This window comes from Girardinichthys multiradiatus, chromosome 17, assembly GCF_021462225.1.
Source record: "Girardinichthys multiradiatus isolate DD_20200921_A chromosome 17, DD_fGirMul_XY1, whole genome shotgun sequence".
Classification (NCBI taxonomy): domain Eukaryota; kingdom Metazoa; phylum Chordata; class Actinopteri; order Cyprinodontiformes; family Goodeidae; genus Girardinichthys; species Girardinichthys multiradiatus.
The window spans coordinates 19,651,389-19,673,150 of NC_061809.1; the positions used below are offsets into that span (position 1 = coordinate 19,651,389).

The 21,762-nt window shown below is 39.4% G+C and overlaps 1 protein-coding gene across 4 annotated transcripts in view; it reads left to right on the forward strand.

The window, feature by feature from the left end:
• The window catches only part of LOC124882862 (voltage-dependent calcium channel subunit alpha-2/delta-1-like), a 158,068-nt gene that overhangs the window by 47,619 nt on the left and 88,687 nt on the right, over window positions 1–21,762 (forward strand). For all 4 annotated transcript variants that reach the window (XM_047389466.1, XM_047389467.1, XM_047389468.1 and 1 more), the window contains one exon: window positions 21,200–21,259. In XM_047389466.1, the coding sequence (XP_047245422.1) occupies window positions 21,200–21,259 (60 nt within the window). The remainder of the gene's footprint in view (window positions 1–21,199; window positions 21,260–21,762) is intronic.

A 21,762-nucleotide genomic window follows, 5' to 3' on the forward strand; every position in this document is an offset into this window, starting at 1 on the left:
GCTCAAGAGTCCAATCTTCATGCTCCCTAGCAAATTGTAGCCTTTATTCCAGTTAGCATCACTGATTAGTGGTTTTCTTAAGGCTACAGCTGTTCAGTCTCAATCCTTTGAGTTCCCTTTGCATTCTGCGTATGGAAATGCTCTTACTTTCACTATTAAACATAGCCCAGAGTTCGTTTGAGTTTGTCTTCGATTTGATTTCACCAAGCGTTTGTGATCGCCGGTCACAATTATTCAGCATTTTATTCCGGCCACATTTCTTCCTCGAAGACGATGGGTCCCCACTATCCTTCCAGTTTGTAATAATGCATTGGACAGTTCTTAACTCAATTTTGGTAGTTTCTGCAATCTCCTTAGATGTTTTTTTCTGCTTGATGCATGCCAATGATTTGACCGTTCTGTAACAGACTGACATCTTTTCCACAACCACGGGATGTGTCTTTCGACATGTTTGTTTAAGAAATGAGAAGCAAATCATTGCACCAGTTGGGGTTAAATAACTTGTTGCCAGCTAAAACATAATCGCCCATGCAGTAAGTATCCAATGGGAGGCTCGTACCTATTTGTACCTACACATGTGTGTGTGTGTACATGTTTATATATGTGTGTATATAGATATAGATATATAGAGATATATAGATAGATAGCTATGACTGATATATTGGCACTTGAGAAAGAGTTTCTGCGTCTTTGAGGAACATTTTGTGTTTTGTGTCCACCTTGGGGATGGTTATTAACAAAAGCACCTGCTTAAAGAGATCTAGACAAGCCATGATTTTTCTCCAGGCAGATGGATGCACAAAAGAGAGTTTGTAGTGTTGGTAACACGGTTTAAACATAGATTATTATGATTATCATTTATGTAGATTTACGGAGATTATGATGATTATGATTTATGTACTTTACCTTGGCTGAATAAGTATGGAAACAGAAGAGTTTGGAGAAATATTTATATTTTCAGACCTATTCAGGTTAAATTGTCTCCCTCCCTACCCTCCCATTTAATATTTTGTGCTTAAAAGCACAGCATAGATTTCCTTGTCATTATTTGTAAAAACTGTTAACTATACCCTTGCTCTTTACATCAAAGTTAAGAGGAAAGTAACACTTGCTGCTGATTAAATGCATTTATTAAATAATCATAAGCAACTCTAACCACCTATTTAAATTGGGGATTTGTGAGTTTACTGGTCTTAAAGATTCACTGGTTTAGCAAACTATCACAAAGACTCAAGCAAAGTACAGCACTCAGCCTGATGAATGTTGTGACAGGATGTTAGGAGAGCCTTGCAAAACCAAATGTCTGCAAACGTCAATGAACCAAATTAGCTATGGGCTGAAGAGTGGTTCACAAGTCCTCAAGAACAATTTGAGACTCATAAAACCAAACAGAAAACCACTACTGAAAGTTAGTGCTGCTAAAGGTGATTCAACAAACTGTTGACTCAAGTTGTGTGCTTAGTTTGAATGGCCTTTTGATTTTGGGTTCATTTTTGTTCACTAAATCAATGAATTTTCACATTTGGAGTTGGATTTAAATACATGGTAAAAACCAGGGCCCATATTCACAAAGAATCCTAAGACTAAAAGTAGTGTCTAGTGATGTCATTCTAAGAAAAATTTTAGAATTTCTCGACTTCTAAGAGTTTTCTTAGAATTTTCCCTCGGCAAGAAAAGTTATTTGCAAAGCATCTTAGGCCTTAAGAGAGCTCCTAATGTGTGGAAATTTTAAGAGTAGTCAGGAGGACTTTAGGTGAGCCTAGGAGTATCTTAAATAAAGAAGATGGCAGAAAGGCAGAGAAAACGGAGAGATATTCTCCGTACAATGAACAACAGTGAATTAATAAGACGCTACCAGCTCAATCACGCAGTGATCCACCTCCTTAGTAGTTGAGTAAATAAACTTCTATAACAGTCATACAATTATTAACATAGTGATAAGATTAACCTTATCATCCTAGGGGGAAATTAAATGGTTTCAGCGGGAGGACAGATTAAAGGTGCACCTCTAGTTAGGTAATATTGGGAAGGATAAAAAAATATTCAAAACAATAATAAATTACCATGAATAAAAAGTGAACATAATTACAAACCATATCAGGCAGAATTATTTACATAATTGCAGACTGCAAGATATATACACACACAAACTCTAGACAACAACCTAGACAATCTAAGCACCATATACATAGAAGGAAGATGTAAATGAGGTGAACATCTGTTTGCTGTAATGTACATGATGTCAGTAGCCTAAGCCTGAATGGTCATCTACAATGCTCCCAGTGTGTGGAGAAGTTGGCTGATGTACTGCAATCTTCGCTGTAGCTTCTGACTGCAGCAGGTACCAGCGCTGCTCGCATTTCAGGCTGGTGCGGGAAAGGAGAGGCAACGATGCATTGATCTGCTCAGGAATGCCTGTTTGTTCGCATCGTGATCCCAGCAGGCTCTGCTCCTCTATCCAATTCGGTTTTCTCCACTTTTTTTTCTCCATTTTGATTTGGTAATTTTACCAAACTAAATCTAACTACACAAGAAGGCAATCACAGTAAAAGGCTGAATTTCAATGTTAATATGAAATTAATTAATATGAAATAGATGCAGTATGAAAATGACCAGTATGGCAAGTAAACATAATAATAAGCAAATTAATATAATGATGAATATAATGAGCATGTAAATAAGCTACATTCAAACATTTTGTTGCAGTGTGACAATACATTAAGTTGATTATTACATTACATTGAGTTTTATCATCATGATTTATACTTCTGAATCCAGTCAAAATTCTATCGTCGGTTAATTTCTCTCCATTAATCACTAGGAGCGCATTTGTTTTTTTGGGTGTTTTATTTTGTTTTTTGCAACAACCAATCACAGCTCTTAGAAGAAAGCATCACACCTAGCAATGGGGTCAACCACACCTCCTCATTCTTAAGCTAGGTCTCCTTGTCAAGAATTTTTGGCCAAAATAGCTTTTTAAAAATCTTTGTGAATACAGGCTCTGATCATTTTTTTTGATCTGATTTGTAAAAATCTAGAATTAGCTGGCCTACATTTATGCAGCGTAGATGTTATATAACATGTTTAGGCCTTATTGACATGGTCAGCTGACAGAGAAAGTTTAAATGACCAGACTACTGAACCATTCTTGAGGACCATGTGCATCCAATGGTTCAAACATTGTATCCTGAAGGCGGTGCTGTGTATCAGGATGACAATGCACCAATACACACAGCAAGACTGGTGAAAGATTGGTTTGATGAAGATGAAAGTGAAGTTGAACATCTCCCATGGCCTGCACAGTCACCAGATCTAAATATTATTGAGCTACTTTGGGGTGTTTTGGAGGAGCGAGTCAGGAAACGTTTTCCTCCACCAGTATCACGTAGTGACCTGGCCACTATCCTGCAAGAAAAATGGCTTACAATCCCTCTGACCACTGTGCAGGACTTGTATATGTCATTCCCAAGACAAACTGATGCTGTATTGGCCGCAAAAGGAGGCCCTACACCATACTAATAAATTATTGTGGCCAGTTATATTTGAAATAATATAGTTCAGGATTTGAGACGATGCCTACAGCCAACAAAATGAAATCTTAAGGAAAAAAAAAAAATATTTCCTGATCTCTACTAACCTCAATTATGCCGTTTCCCTTCAGCTGCCTAAAATGTAAGACTTTAGGGGGGTTTCCTCCATTTTGGAATAGACCCAAAGTCTACATGTCCATTCTTGCATCCATTTATCCATTTGTCCATCTGCTGGTTCATCTATCCAATTTGTGTATCATCCATCTTTTGTTTTTATGTCTATCTATCATCTATCTCCTTACATTAAGTGGTTTTTGCCATTACTGTTTTGGAAGCCTAGCTTTTGTATGAAACTCGTGTGGTATATTAATAATAATGTGGTATATTCAAAGTGAAAACTTGTATTTCTATGTAAGAAATTGACAAACAAGGGCTTAGAATTAAAAAATGTAGTCTGGAAAAGTATGCAATTTTGACATGAAAATGTTTTGGAACCCTGTGATTAAAAGAAATAAGATAGAAATGACAGAACCATTATTGTTATTTGAAATTTTTGACAGTTTCTCGTTAACCATGTCAAAGAAAAAGGAGAGCTAATATGGCATAGGACCACAGAGCAATTTAAAATATTGATGAAATTTTAATATTGATTGCCGAGTTATTTCAGTTCTGGGTTTGCATTAGCAGTTTGGCGGCAGATTTTTAAAAATGTGGCTGCCCACCAGAGACTAAACTGCAATTGGTATCCCTTTATGGAAACAGATAAGCAACAGTTTTTTTCCAACCTTGACTTGCTTTGGTTTAAATCTCTCTTGGATTGATTCTCCATCAAGAGGAAACCAAATTTGCTTAATTGGGAGTGGGCTGCTGCCACCACGATTGAGAGGCAGGTTTAGGTTGAGTCATAACTGCCCAGAAGAAAGATGGCCTGTGGGACAGTTAATGAATGACATGTCTCTGGTCTCTGGGAGATTTTGGTCTACAGTGTGCATGGACCATAGATGCAGTTGGTAACTATGACACTCTGGTTGCTTAGCGACAAAGGGGATCATAAACAGATGCCCCTCTCCCAATGTGAATAATTTTAGCTTTGCTGTTTTCTGTTACCCAATTTAGGCTTTACACTGGACAAAATAAATGAGAAAAATGCTCATTCAAGTACCCTCCTCACTCATTGCATGTATTAAACTTTAAATTGCCTGTTTAAGAGCTTTTGTGCTCATTAACTTGTCTGAAGAGGATGAGAACAGCAGCGTAAGTAGTGGAATAGGGCTTTTTCGAATGTTGTGTAGTGGGGCGTAATTACGGTGGAGACACTGATCTCTAGTGTCTGTAAGTGCGTTATTAGGCTGCCAGTGGATGACATGCTCCGAGTCATTAGTCTCTGCTGTTAGTCTGAATAACCGGGTACAGACTCGTGAATACATAGATCCATTTACAGAGCTGTTAAAAAGTATTTTCTTCTTTGACTGTTAACTTTATTGTTCTAATGTTTAGTGTCACTCATGCTTTTATGTCAGACAAAATTAACCTGATTTAAATGTGAAAAGCAACTTTAAAATTGTGGCTTCATTTATAAAGCAGCAAAAAAAATGATTCAAAACAACCTGGTTCTATGTGACGAAATAATTGCCTCCCTTGTTAAAGCACAAACGAACTGTGATTATTCACATTTGTTGTTCAATGTCATGAGCCACACCCAGGTCTAATTACTGCTAGACCCTTCCAATGAAGAAAGCACTTAATGAAAAGCAGTTTAACAACATAAAATAGACTAAAAGATCTCAAAATGCAATCAGGGCTTAAATCTGATTGTATGAATTAATTCATTCGGTAAATAAGAGTTGGCCTAAATTCTTACAGGGACGTAAAACACTCACTGCCAGCTTTTGCATTTGCTTCATTTGCTGCTGCCCATTGTGGCACATACAGTTATTAGGTTTAAGAGGCAATTACTTTTTCACATAGACCAGGTTGGTTTGGAGAACATTTCTTTTTCCAAATAAATTAAATTATTATTTAGAAAATGTTTATGTATTTGCTCGGGTTCTCTTTTCTGATATTAAAATGTTTGATCTGAAACACTCCAGTATAACAGGAATGCAAAAACAAAAGACAAAATGTTAGGAACAAATACTTTTGTCATGGCACTATGCTGACACATGCAGATTTATCATTTTTTTAATTATATAAAAATAAATAATATTTATTTGTATTGATAAACAATTCAGTTCCCTCAAATTAATTTCCTTGTTTAATATCAAATAGATGTAGATTTATTTTTGAAAAGGTCTTGTATAAAGCTTTCATATATATGATCACAGTGATGCTGTATTGCCTTCATAAATTTGCTAAGTGTTTCCTGCCAAATAGTTATTAATGACGGTTATTTTACGCTCGATGGATGGCATTAAGAGGTTAAAGTAAAATCTTCATTTGTGATCAACTTCAGTCTATGGTGTATATACAGTACTTACAAAAGAATGTATAATACTTTAAACATTTTGTACCATTATAACCTGAAACCTTATTTTGTATTATTTGATTTTATGTGATATGCTAAAGTAACTTAAGTAACATATTAGTATTTAGCTTTACTTATGCTGATATCAATTTATAAATATATATTGCATTGGGTGCTCTGGAAAGTTTAAAATAAATTGAATTTTTTTTTACCTATCTGGAAAAGAGCGTGGTGGAAACTATCACTGCACATGGGGAAAATGGACATATACCACCTCTGTAAATAGCAAGTTTTCCTGGCAATACCCTTGTCAATCAAAATTTAAAAGTATTAATTTCAATCTTCTCACTATGTTTTGTCATAAATTTTCATAAAGGAATACATTTACTCCTAAAGTAAATTTTCCACGTTTGAAATCACAAAACTTAACAGAACGTTTGCTAAAAACTGGATTTCTAAGTGGGAAAAGAGCAAAGTTTCTCACCAACCCAAATATGGGTGCCTTGTGTTTAAAACCCACTGATTGCCATGGAACAAAACAGCATACAGGTCCTTCTCAAAATATTAGCATATTGTGATAAGGTTCATTATTTTCCATAATGTCATGATGAAAATTTAACATTCATATATTTTAGATTCATTGCACACTAACTGAAATATTTCAGGTCTTTTATTGTCTTAATACAGATGATTTTGGCATACAGCTCATGAAAACCCAAAATTCCTATCTCACAAAATTAGCATATTATTAAAAGGGTCTCTAAACGAGCTATGAACCTAATCATCTGAATCAACGAGTTAACTCTAAACACCTGCAAAAGATTCCTGAGGCCTTTAAAACTCCCAGCCTGGTTCATCACTCAAAACCCCAATCATGGGTAAGACTGCCGACCTAACTGCTGTCCAGAAGGCCACTATTGACACCCTCAAGCAAGAGGGTAAGACACAGAAAGAAACGAATAGGCTGTTCCCAGAGTGCTGTATCAAGGCACCTCAGTGGGAAGTCTGTGGGAAGGAAAAAGTGTGGCAGAAAACGCTGCACAACGAGAAGAGGTGACCGGACCCTGAGGAAGATTGTGGAGAAGGGCCGATTCCAGACCTTGGGGGACCTGCAAAAGCAGTGGACTGAGTCTGGAATAGAAACATCCAAAGCCACCGTGCACAGGCGTGTGCAGGAAATCGGCTACAAGTGCCGCATTCCCCAGGTCAAGCCACTTTTGAACCAGAAACAGTGGCAGAAGCGCCTGACCTGGGCTACAGAGAAGTAGCACTGGACTGTTGCTCAGTGGTCCAAAGTACTTTTTTCGGATGAAAGCAAATTCTGCATGTCATTCGGAAATCAAGGTGCCAGAGTCTGGAGGAAGACTGGAGAGAAGGAAATGCCAAAATGCCAGAAGTCCAGTGTCAAGTACCCACAGTCAGTGATGGTCTGGGGTGCCGTGTCAGCTGCTGGTGTTGGTCCACTGTGTTTTATCAAGGGCAGGGTCAATGCAGCTAGCTATCAGGAGATTTTGGAGCACTTCATGCTTCCATCTGCTGAAAAGCTTTATGGAGATGAAGATTTCATTTTTCATCACGACCTGGCACCTGCTCACAGTGCCAAAACCACTGGTAAATGGTTTACCGACCATGGTATCACTGTGCTCAATTGGCCTGCCAACTCTCCTGACCTGAACCCCATAGAGAATCTGTGGGATATTGTGAAGAGAACGTTGAGAGACTCAAGACCCAACACTCTGGATGAGCTAAAGGCCGCTATCGAAGCATCCTGGGCCTCAATAAGACCTCAGCAGTGCCACAGGCTGATTGCCTCCATGCCACGCTGCATTGAAGCAGTCATTTCTGCAAAAGGATTCTCGACCAAGTATTGAGTGCATAACTGTACATGATTATTTGAAGGTTGACGTTTTTTGTATTAAAAACACTTTTCTTTTATTGGTCGGATGAAATATGCTAATTTTGTGAGATAGGAATTTTGGGTTTTCATGAGCTGTATGCCAAAATCATCCATATTAAGACAATAAAAGACCTGAAATATTTCAGTTAGTGTGCAATGAATCTAAAATATATGAATGTTAAATTTTCATCATGACATTATGGAAAATAATGAACTTTATCACAATATGCTAATATTTTGAGAAGGACCTGTATTTGCACTTCTGACAATTAGTATCTTAAGTTTTTCTCAGTCATTTAGTAAACCTCTTGCTGTAGTGTTTAATAGCAAAAACTTCAGAGAAATCTTTTTAGCTTGTACTGCTAATGTACAGCCAATGTAACTGAGCACATTAGACCAGATTGTGCTACAACTTACCTACTAGGAGTTCATTTTCTGAACTCCACTTACTGTGAGAATGTGCATTGGTGACTTGTTATTGCATTTGGTGCTGATTAGCTCACATTTCAACTGTTTTTAATTACCTTGCGAAAAATTTAATACCAAGATTTCTTCTGAGCATCACTAAAGCCAGGCCAAGTACCCACAGTAGAACTTGTACCACAGTTTGAGAACCATGGATTTAGATCAAATCACCAAGCACTGTGGTATTTATTCAGGGGGCCTGAGTAAAAACATGCGACACGCTTATCAGATTTCTATTTCTTAACCAAGTCAGTTGTAAGCAAGGTGGCAAGATTACTGGAACTTCTTTGTCTGAATCGGAAGCTCTCTTTTTGCCTGAAGCAAAACTGCTTTTCACTGCCATTGGATATTTTCAGGTTCCGATTCACATTCCTTCATAATAATCCCTCAGAAATGGCACAAATGGGTGGTGGACTTTCATCTCTGCTGAAACTCTTAAAAAGCAGCAATGTCTTTTTCTCATATTTTTAAGGCCTGCCCTCAAATCCCACACTTATCTTCAGTACATTTACATGAGAGCTTAAATGACAAAATTACTTTAGTTGTCTTTGCTCTTCACTAAATTGCAGAATCTTTATTATGTTACTGATCATTCTCTTGTTTGGTGTTTACTCAGAGATGTGGCAATAAGGATTTTATTGTCCTTGATGGTCATTTAAAAATAGGCATTGGCCTTTACAGAATCCAAGTCCAAAACCTGGTCACTGCCATGCAGTAAAATTACAACCATCACATATTCTACTTTAGTCATTTCATTGTATGGCCCCTTAATGACTCACCAATGATGATCATGACACTTTAGTATGCTGCTTCATCACAGGGTTAAGAAGGTTAAAGGGGTTATTCTGTCTTGACAACATGTCTCCTGAGATACACATGGATTTATTGTTTGTATCGAAAGTTACTGTAAATCTAATACAAGAAGCCACAGTTATCATTAAAACCCCATCTTGTTTCTGCTAAGTTTTTTTTTCCTAAAGCAGTTGGCTAAAATGCTATACCAACGTTGGCATATTTGTAACAATTCAGTGAGGCTCCACTTCTTCATTATAGTACAGATAAATCTGTACTACAGCTTGAATAAAGGTTTGCTTTGAGCATTGTAATATTTATTCACTGGTGTTTTAGTATTTTTTCATACCTCTCCCTGGACAGCAAAGGATGTCTAGCAGAGTAGGTTACCTGACATACATGCCAACTGGAAGGTGCAGCAGCCAGCATTGTCCATTTATCAGTTTCATTGTAAAGGGTGAAAAACAATTGTAAAAATCATTATCCTAAAACATTGCAAACTGTATAACTGAAATGAGTTGTACTTTTAAAAATAAAAAATAAACATTTGAAAATGTGCCAACATGGGAAAGCTGCAGACTCCCGATACTAAACAATTAAGAAGCCTTTGATTGAGAACCCAAGCTAGTACTTAAATTGGATTGTGAGGTTTTCTAGTTTTAAATAATGATTCACCAGTCAATCAGTCTGAGATTGGTACTGGCCAGTTTTCCATTAATTGGCTCTGATTGGGGATCAGTGTGATGTATAGTGAAGAAACAATCAGTGCATCTCTAGTTTTAAATTCTATATTTGCTGTAAATGTTTGGCTGATTCAAATTGGCTGCACTTTAACTCAGAGGCAAAGTTGTAAATGAAAAAATGATAGACTGGATTTACACATGACTAAGTTTGGCAAGGATTTCACAATTATCAGGGCTTTTTCTCGCTATAGAGCCTTGTTTTGTATAACAGTTTTTAAAATTATTATTTTATGTATCAAAATGTATATCATAATGTTGCTCAAAATGTATGCCTAAGGATTGAGCTGGTTTTGTGGGTGTGTTCCCTTCTGGCCACCAGTGACTCATTATTTAGTATTCCCTGGACTGCGTGTGTGGCTGCTTTTGTCAGCCAGCTGCTGTACTCTGCGTGTGTGGCTCCACCGGACCTGCTTTGTTTGTCATCTCTGTTTTCCTACATGAAGCTTATCAGACATACAGTATATGCATACAAAGAGGGGACTGTGTGTTTGATGTCTCCCTCATTAGAGCTCACCGCCATGCTCGCACTGTTATATTCAGTCCCATTTTTCTGCAGACAGGAGCACCTGTGCTTCCTGCTGTAAAAGCTAATTATGCTTGGTCATTGTGCTGCTGACTTTTTTTTGTTGAAACTGTATTTGTTTTTAATGATTATCAATAACGGAAAAATATCTGACGCAACGATAAGATTCTCACCTGTTACTAAAATGAACTAAGGTTTGCAAATGTCAAGTTGGTCCCAAAGTTAAGTACAAAGTCCTAGTATCTTGAGATTGGCTCAATAAACCAAAGGATGTGTGTGATTATTAAATAATACATTGTACAGCAGCAACTTTGGTGTTGATTTTGGTGCACAGAGCTGCCACATAAACCCTCTAACCAGGTGCAGCTGTTATTGGGTCTCATTTGCAGACAGCTGGCACACAGATAGCATGATTTACTTGCTGAAAAAGGGATGAGCTCTCAAACCAGCACACAGTAGTTTAGCTCAAAACCATCACCAGTCTCTAACAAGTCACATTCTGCAAAGCCAACATGTCTTGTTATGCTTATTTCACTGTGTAAACGAGCGGTGCTGTTAACTTGTCATCCTGCATGTACTTACTGTACTTTTTTTTTCCTTTTGGTGCCATTGCGAATGCCTGTGTGTAATGTGTGTAAATGTATTTCCCCCTTTCTCTGTTTTCTTTTTTCCCGCTCTCACTACTTCCCACCCAGCTCCCCAAGGGCTGAGCAGGAAAGATCTGACTAAAGTGCTGCCAGTCACAACAGCAGATGCTCATGTTTCCTCTGCTCTCCCATGCCTCCTTGCATATCAGTTGGGTGGCAGGTGTGTTTGTGTGTGTGCATTATGTGTTGGCAGGACTAGATTCTCTAATCTGGGTAACGGGAGGGCTTGTTTACATAGTGCATCAGTGTGGCACTTACAAAATACAAAAATCAGTAGAGCTACAGTATTTTTACATCAGAAGGACATGTATGTGCCCTGCATATGTAACAATGATTTAATCTGAAATAAATCATCTTGGATTGATGTTACTTCAAAACCCCATTCCTTTCGTCCCTTTAGATGTTTCAACTGTTCTGCTGTGATGATTCAAATTAGTAAGACTCAAATTAGACTAATTGTCTGTTTCATAACATAGTGAAAGTTGCTGATAATCATTAGAACACAACAGTAAAGCAATGAAGAAGAGGGAAATTTAGTAATTACACAGAACAGGAGAGGGTATAGTAGATTTTTTATTACCTTATGCTACACTTTTTTGTTGTCGGTCATTTGACTGACAGGGTCAGACAAATACTGTCTTAATCTATTTTTACATGTCACCTTATTTTTTTTTTACATGTTAATAATTAAGCACTCAATAGCCTTTATTTTCAATCATTTTAAATAATACTAAGTCCAAACAAGCTGACCAGAGAATCCACACCAACCAGATTGATAAAGTTTTTCTTCACTGACTTCAAATATGAACAGATCACCTGCTGTGGCCTGTACACAGTCCATAGTCTCACAACTTTCTCCTGGTCCGCATGGACCTTAAATGCACACCCGCACTTGTTTTTTCTTCATCTTTCACTGGATCAGTCTCCATTTTTTACCTCTTTTATCAACACCATCATTGTTATTTGGTTTTTTGAAAAAACTTCAGACAATTGGCTGTCGAGTGAAGCCAATGAGGTCATGCATCAAGTGAGAAAATAGTCCATTAATATGCTAACTCACCACCAAGTGGTCAAGGGTGTGAATTGCAATATGTCAAATGACAGGTGGCTTTCAGATTGCTCAATCACTGTTTAAAAATAAATAAATAAATAAAACGGAAAATATGAAGTTATTGTGACCCCTGTCTGAGTGATTTTACACACTATTGTGTGTCTTTTAGACATTATCAATGGAAACTAAAGGATTAACAGAGTACTCTCGTCAATATGCAAAGAGAGTTTTGATTAAAACACATTTTTTTTCAGAGTTTTCGACATTGGAAATCAGCATGTCCAGGCCTGCATGCTCACATTGCAGCTGATTTCAATTTTGAGGCCACCAGGTACCAGGCTCATGCTGACAAGTGTCATGTCAAGTGTCATACATGTTTTATATTGTTTAAACAAAACCAACCAGATCATCAATAAAGGCATTGTTGTTTTTTTTTCCTGACATATTGAGAAAAATAATAAACTAATACTTACTTTATATCATCATTCAATTTGTTCCCTGTAGCAACCAGTAAAGAGACATGTGTGAAATCTTCAAATAGAGAAGACAATTGTATAAAGGCATATGTACAGGGGTTGGACAATGAAACTGAAACACCTGGTTTTAGACCACAATAATTTATTAATATGGTGTAGGGCCTCCTTTTGTGGCCAATACAGCGTCAATTCGTCTTGGGAATGACATATACAAGTCCTGCACAGTGAGGGATTTTAAGCCATTTTTCTTGCAGGATAGTGGCCAGGTCACTACGTGATACTGGTGGAGGAAAACGTTTCCTGACTCGCTCCTCCAAAACACCCCAAAGTGGCTCAGTAATATTTAGATCTGGTGACTGTGCAGGCCATGGGAGATGTTCAACTTCACTTTCATGTTCATCAAACCAATCTTTCACCAGTCTTGCTGTGTGTATTGGTGCATTGTCATCCTGATACACGGCACCGCCTTCAGGATACAATGTTTGAACCATTGGATGCACAAGGTCCTCAAGAATGGTTCGGTAGTCCTTGGCAGTGACGTGCCCATCTAGCACAAGTATTGGGCCAAGGGAATGCCATGATATGGCAGCCCAAACCATCACTGATCCACCCCCATGCTTCACTCTGGGCATGCAACAGTGTGGGTGGTACGCTTCTTTGGGGCTTATCCACACCGTAACTCTCCCGGATGTGGGTAAAACAGTAAAGGTGGACTCATCAGAGAACAATACATGTTTCACATTGTCCACAGCCCAAGATTTGCGCTCCTTGCACCATTGAAACCGACGATTGGCATTGGCATGAGTGACCAAAGGTTTGGCTATAGCAGCCCGGCCGTGTATATTGACCCTGTGGAGCTCCCGATGGACAGTTCTGGTGGAAACAGGAGAGTTGAGGTGTACATTTAATTCTGCCGTGATTTGGGCAGCCGTGGTTTTACGTTTTTTGGATACAATCCGGGTTAGCACCCGAACATCCCTTTCAGACAGCTTCCTCTTGTGTCTACAGTTAATCCTGTTGGATGTGGTTCGTCTTTCTTGGCGGTATGCTGACATTACCCTGGATACCGTGGCTCTTGATACATCACAAAGACTTGCTGTCTTGGTCACAGATGCGCCAGCAAGACGTGCACCAACAATTTGTCCTCTTTTGAACTTTGGTATGTCACCCATAATGTTGTGTGCATTTCAATATTTTGAGCAAAGCTGTGCTCTTACCCTGCTAATTGAACCTTCACACTCTGTTCTTACTGGTGCAATGTGCAATCAATGAGGACTGGCTACCAGGCTGGTCCAATTTAGCCATGAAACCTCCCACACTAAAATGACAGGTGTTTCAGTTTCATTATCCAACCCCTGTATATTTCTCTTTTAAATACTTCTAAGTTTTGCCATATTCCCATAACCATCATGGAGCTCATCAAAAATGAAGGTCCATTCACTGTAGAAACTGTACTAGGTCATGTTTTATATGAAATAAAGTGTAAAATGACTATTAGATGCGGTCCTGTGTGAGATGGATGGTCAAAGAAACTGACTCCAGGGGATCTCGGAAGGAGAGCGATTCAGTGATTCAAATTATATGGATGACGACAACAATAAGTGAATCTTTCCTGGCTTAGGAGGACTGTGCCAGCCTCCTGGAGCCAGGCCTGGTGGGGCAAGAAGGTCTCGCTGGGAAGCACCTAGTGGTCAAACTTTAGCTCATGGGGCTTAGCGTTGAGAAGCTACAGGACTGACCAGGAACATAGGGATCTGGTCCCATGGAAATTGGGTGGCAGGTGAGGACTGAGGCCCTCGCGGACCAATTCTAGGCGGCGTATTTTAGTTTTGGGGACATGGAATGTGTAACACGAAAGGCGTAACATTGGACCAGATCTTTACACTTGCCATTGTTAAGAGGGTCATGAGAGTCTGCTTTTCCACAGAACATGTTTTATGGATCTGCTGAAGGCCTGTTGTTCATGTGGCCCTCTCAGGTGGACACTGGAATGTACATAAAACAGCAGCTAGAAAGTGACAGAAACTAAACCAGCTTCTGGCCTTTGACCCCTAATCCTTTTCATCTACTGCTCAGTTCCTTTTGTGTGTGTGTGTGTGTGTATGTGTGTGTGTTGTGTGTGCGTGCGTGCGCATGGGTTCCCAAGCTGGTGGCCAGGTGTGTGTATGTGTGAACAGGTGCTTGAAATCTGAGACAGATTTAACTGCTGGCTGAGGTGTGTCAAAGACAGAGTCTGCAGGTCCTCCAAACTTTCTGCCTAAAGAGAAATCACTTGAGTAAAACGTAACTTATTTATATTACTAAATGCAACCTGAGGAGAAAAATGTTGGTTACACAGTTTCAGTCTATAATGTTGTTCTTGTTAAATAAAAGAAAGGTCAATGAAATGCTATTTAATAGTCCTATGATAAAGCACATTTTTTCCCTTTAGGACTTTTAAGTCTTTCATTTGTTTTTACTTTCCTGTATTAAATCTTTTTTTTATATATTTAGCACCTTTTTATGGATCCCTGTGTTGACAGGAGAAGAAAACTGCCTTGTTCTCTAAATGAAACATCTTAACTCCCAAACTGGCAAACGAAAGTTCATATCAATTTCTTCTGCCCCTTGTTGACTATGCAGTTGTGTAATATTACTAAGAAACATGTCTATTAGGCCCGCTAAAAGGGCAGTCGTCCTATTTCCTGACCAACGTAAAGTAAATCAGGAAAATTATACATGGTTTTACAGATAGAAATCTGAAAAATGTAGCATGCATTTTCAGCCCCTTAAGTCAATACTTCTTAGAACCACATTTAACTGCCAATAAAGACCACGTCTTTTGAGATACACTGCTCAAAAAAATAAAGGGAACACTTAAACGACACTAAATAACTCCAAGTAAATCCAACGTCTGTGAAATCAAACTATCCACTTAGGAAGCAACACTGATTGACAATCAATTTCTCATGCTGTTGTGCAAATGGAATAGACAACAGGGGAAATCTTTGGCGATTAGCAAGACACACTCAATAAAGGAGTGGTTCTGTAGGTGGGGACCACAGACCACTTCTCAGTACCTATGATTTCTGGCTGATGTTTTGGTCATTTATGAATGTTGGTGGTGCTTTCACACTCGTAGCATGAGACGGATTCTACAACCCACACAAGTGGCTCAGGTAGTGCAGCTCATCCAGGATGGCACATCAATGCGAGCTGTGGCAAGGAGGTTTGCTGTGTCTGTCAGCGTAGTGTCCAGAGCCTGGAGGCGCTACCAGGAGACAGGCCAGTACACCAGGAGATGTGGAGGAGGCCGTAGGAGGGCAACAACCCAGCAGCAGGACCACTACCTCCGCCTTTGTGCAAGGAGGAACAGGAGGAGCACTGCCAGAGCCCTGCAAAATGACCTCCAGCAGGCCACAAATGTGCATGTGCCTGCACAAACGGTTAGAAATCAGAATCAGCTTTATTGCCAAGTTTGTACATACAAACGAGGAATTTGACTCTGGTACACTTTGCTCTTTGGTTTTGTTTTTGCATTACAGAATATACATATTTACAATGTACAATATACGCATAAATAAAAAGGTGCATTTGCAACATCTGTATGCTGTTGTTTTGTACTCTATTGAATGTTCAACAGAGAAACAGCCTGGGGGAAGAAACTGTCTCTGTGGCGGCTGGTTTTAGCAAACAGTGCTCTGTAGCGGCGGCCTGAAGGTAAAGCTCTGAACAGTTTATGTGCAGGGTGTGTGGGGTCTGCAGAGATTTTAGCAGCTCTTTTCCTGACCATAGACCTGTATAAGTCCTGGATGGAGGGAAGGTCAGCCCTGATTATTCTCTCTGCATTCCTGATTATTCGTTGCAGTCTGCACCTGTCCTGTTTTGTGGATGAGCCAAACCACACTGAGATGGATGAAGACAGGACAGACTGAATGATGGCAGTGTAGAAGATGACCAACAGCTCCTGTGGAAGGTTGAACTTCTTGAGTTGCCTCAGGAAGTACAGTCTCTGCTGGGCCTTCTTTCGAACAGTGTCTATGTGTGAAGACCATCTCAGGTCCTCAGAGATGGTGGTTCCTAAGAACCTGAAGTGGTCCACGGCCGATACAGTGTTGTTGAGGATGGTGAGGGGGGTGTATGGGGGTGGTGTTCTCCGAAAGTCCACCACCATTTCCACAGTCTTGAGCGGTTTCAGTTCAAGGTAGTTCTGACCGCACCAGTGTACCAGCCGATCCACCTGCTGTCTGTATGCACACTCATCACCGTCCTGGATCAGTCCAATGACAGTGGTGTCATCTGCAAACTTAAGGAGTTTCATAGATGTGTCCGATGAGGTGCAGTCATTTGTATACAGAGAGAAGAGGAGTGGGGATAGAACACACGCCTGGGGGGCACCAGTACTTATTGATCTGGATCGGGAGAAGATGCTCCCCAGTCTCACCTGCTGCTGTCGGTCTGTCAGGAAGCTGTTGATCCACTGACAGGTGGAGGCTGGGACGTTGAGCTGTGTGAGCTTCTGGTGGAGGATGTCTGGTATGATGGTGTTGAAGGCCGAGCTGAAGTCTACAAACAGGATCCTGACGTACGTCCCTGGGTGGTCGAGGTGTTGCAGGATGAAGTGTAGACCTAAGTTAACAGCATCATCTGCCGACCTGTTTGATCGGTAAGCAAATTGCAAGGGGTCCAGCAGGGGGCCTGTGATGTCTTTCAGGTGCTTCAACAACAGCCGCTCAAAGGACTTCATGATCACAGACGTGTGTGTGACTCCAAATCCAGGCCTCCATTGGTTAATAAATTTGATTTCCATTGATAATTTTTGTGTGATTTTGTTGTCAGCACATTCAACTTTGTACAGAACAAAGTATTCAATGAGAATATTTCATTCATTCAGATCTAGGGTGTGTTATTTGAGTGTTCCCTTTATTTTTTTGAGCAGTGTATATGTTATACAGGTCCTTCTCAAAAAATTAGCATATTGTGATAAAGTTCATTATTTTCTATAATGTAATGATGAAAATTTAACATTCATATATTTTAGATTCATTGCACACTAACTGAAATATTTCAGGTCTTTTATTGTCTTAATACGGATGATTTTGGCATACAGCTCATGAAAACCCAAAATTCCTATCTCACAAAATTAGCATATTTCATCCGACCAATAAAAGAAAAGTGTTTTTAATACAAAAAACGTCAACCTTCAAATAATCATGTACAGTTATGCACTCAATACTTGGTCGGGAATCCTTTTGCAGAAATCACTGCTTCAATGCGGCGTGGCATGGAGGCAATCAACCTGTGGCACGGCTGAGGTCTTATGGAGGCCCAGGATGCTTCGATAGCGGCCTTTAGCTCATCCAGAGTGTTGGGTCTTGAGTCTCTCAACGTTCTCTTCACAATATCCCACAGATTCTCTATGGGGTTCAGGTCAGGAGAGTTGGCAGGCCAATTGAGCACAGTGATACCATGGTCAGTAAACCATTTACCAGTGGTTTTGGCACTGTGAGCAGGTGCCAGGTCGTGCTGAAAAATGAAATCTTCATCTCCATAAAGCTTTTCAGCAGATGGAAGCATGAAGTGCTCCAAAATCTCCTGATAGCTAGCTGCATTGACCCTGCCCTTGATAAAACACAGTGGACCAACACCAGCAGCTGACACGGCACCCCAGACCATCACTGACTGTGGGTACTTGACACTGGACTTCTGGCATTTTGGCATTTCCTTCTCCCCAGTCTTCCTCCAGACCCTGGCACCTTAATTTCCGAATGACATGCAGAATTTGCTTTCATCCGAAAAAAGTACTTTGGACCACTGAGCAACTGTCCAGTGCTGCTTCTCTGTAGCCCAGGTCTGGGGAATGCGGCACCTGTAGCCCATTTCCTGCACACGCCTGTGCACGGTGGCTCTGGATGTTTCTACTCCAGACTCAGTCCACTGCTTCCGCAGGTCCCCCAAGGTCTGGAATCGGCCCTTCTCCACAATCTTCCTCAGGGTCTGGTCACCTCTTCTCGTTGTGCAGCGTTTTCTGCCGCACTTTTTCCTTCCCACAGACTTCCCACTGAGGTGCCTTGATACAGCACTCTGGGAACAGCCTATTCGTTCAGAAATTTCTTTCTGTGTCTTACCCTCTTGGTTGAGGGTGTCAATAGTGGCCTTCTGGACAGCAGTCAGGTCGGCAGTCTTACCCATGATTGGGGTTTTGAGTGATAAACCAGGCTGGGAGTTTTAAAGGCCTCAGGAATCTTTTGCAGGTGTTTAGAGTTAACTCGTTGATTCAGATGATTAGGTTCATAGCTCGTTTAGAGAGCCTTTTAATGATATGCTAATTTTGTGAGATAGGAATTTTGGGTTTTCATGAGCTGTATGCCAAAATCATCTGTATTAAGACAATAAAAGACCTGAAATATTTCAGTTAGTGTGCAATGAATCTAAAATATATGAATGTTAAATTTTCATCATGACATTATGGAAAATAATGAACTTTATCACAATATGCTAATTTTTTGAGAAGGACCTGTATATAATATATAATCTTTCTACATGTAGAGACAAATATTTTTGCCCATTCTTTCCAAAATATTTCAAGTCTTTGACTTTGGCTGGGTCACTTAAATATATTTTTATATGTACCTTTTCAATGTAACCCTGGCTGTATGTTCAGGGTTTTTAGGTGAACAGCTGCCCTAGACCTAAGCACTTTGCAGCCTCTATGGTTTTCCTCAATAGTAGCCCTATATTTAGCTTCCCAATCTGTGCTAAATAAAAGTTTCACCATAGCATGTTTCTGACAACACCATGTTTTAACAGGGAGATGATGTGCGAAGGGTGTTCCCTTTTCACCACATGTAACATTTATATGTGGGCCAAAAAGGCCAATTTGTGTTGCATCTCATCGGAGCATGACTAAAAGATGCCTAGTTGACAAATTATCTCACATGAGCTGTGGATCTCTGCAGCTGCTCCCAAGTTACCATTGGCTTCTTGACTGTTTCTGAAAAGCTCACCTTGTTTAGCCAGTCGATCTTTTTTTGCATTCTCAGTTGTACCATACTCTATCCTTGTTTGGATGTTAGACTGAACAGTGTTCTGAGATGTCTGAAACGCAAAAATGTTTTAAAACCTAACCCTGCGTTAAATTACTCTACAGTTTTATCTCTGACATGGATGCTGCAGTTGTTCTCTTCATGATGATAACTAAAGTTCTCCAGCAAGCTGAGGATTTCATGGAACAGCTATAGTTGCATACAAACAGGCTCTATTTATTAAATGGGTGACTGGCAAAGCCACTGCATTTTATTTAGAGATATCTGAGTATAGTGAGTTGAAGTCAAATGCATGGCACTCCTCTCAGATTTCTATTTGTTAAAATTATATGAATAATGTGAAAAGTTCGGCAAGACACTGTAGCCCCAATGAAATGAGTTGATAAACCATCCAGAAAACACCCTGAAGAATTCTTAGTTTTTTCTTCAAAATTGATTTAGAATTTTGCTAATAGATGAAAACTTCCTTTTTGTTTGTTTGTTTTTTTTCCCTTCATCAAAACTATAACAGATATTTGATTTTCCACCCTGTAACTGACCCTCTTGGTTTGTAAATACACCAACAACAATACAAATAAATGTCTTTTTTTTAATTGGTCTTGAACTTGACAGGAAACTGAAAGCACGTTTCCTTCCAAGTAAATACAGCTCGATGGCAGCTGGCATCTCAATCTGCAGGAAGACATTGTGCGCTTATACATGTGCAGTAAAAAGACTACCATGACCTCATCTGTCAGCACACATCTTTCTCAAAAGGTTATACAGCCTTCTGTGTGGTTGCATGGAGGGTTACAGTTACTGATTTATTTGCAGAGTTGAAGAAAGTAGCCAAATGGGCACATGTATATCAGAAACAAAAATGGAAAAAGAAATTTAGCTGAGATTGTTTTGAGCTAACCTGATTCTAAACGACAATAGCATTAGCCCTCAGCATGTGTTGTGAGATGTGGAATGATGTCAAGCCAGATCTTTGGGGACCGAGGAGGAAAATCTGCATTGGCAGTAGCCTCAGAGCTAACAGATAATACAGGGAATAAGCCATTTTTAACATAATGTAGATAGATGTATGTCTAGACAAACAGTTTGTTGTAAATGTCTAAATTCCACAGCAAATCATAAGTCAGTTATTTACTGAATCAGTCCCCTCCTACTCTTGTTTCATAAATTCACTTATTCCCTGTCAGATTTCTTCTCTTTCTGCATTACTTGAAATCCTCAGAGCCATGCCTATCAGAAGTAAGAGAGAGATTTCATAGTTCCCTGGGGAAATTAATAGTACAGTACATTTCTGGACCAGGTACAGATTAAAAACTGGGCCCATTATAAACCCATTAACCTAGTCATTAGGATCTGGGGAAATATTGAATATGTGGGTGTCTAATCTTAGAACAACACTGTTGCTACGGGTTCTAATACATGCCTTTTAGGAAAAGACAAGATATTGGGTATATTCTCCTCAATATGTGGCCATGTTTAGGCACCATGACATCAGATTGTATATTTCAATTATTTCATGATCATTTCATTGACGGATGATTTTGTTTTATAAATCTCTACCACCATCTTTTTTTCAATTTATTTCTTAGAGACTTGCTACTGAAGCTGAAAAGTATCAAAAGGAACATCAGTGGACAGTCGACAGTGAGGTAAGTAAGTGGCCATGGCCCAATTGCATAAGTCAATTAACACTCCCTGCTTTACATACAGATCTAGTGGTGCAGTGAGCTGCATGTGCAGAGTGAGCAGGGGGACGTGTTATACAGTATGATTGTAATAATTAGATGGCAAATCTCATTACAGTAACAATTGTGTTAATAACTGTCTTGAAGATAAAATTTAATTATTTCAAATAACAGCCTGAAAGGAAACAGACTTGGTCACGAGGAACTACTTATGTTTATGTCTCTTATGTTTTTCATTAATCTGAGTATTAACGGTGCATTAAATAGGAATTCACAGCTAACATGAAGTCATGCTTATTTTACTCATCTCACAATGCTTGGCTGCTTGCAGAGTCTGTGGTTGTTTTGGGTTTCCATATCTGGTTTTTATGTTATGAATATTAATCTAAATGTATAAATATCATTATGTTGCAGCAAAGTAACAAATAAAAATAATACTGTGTGGAGGAAGAAATTGAACTCAGCCA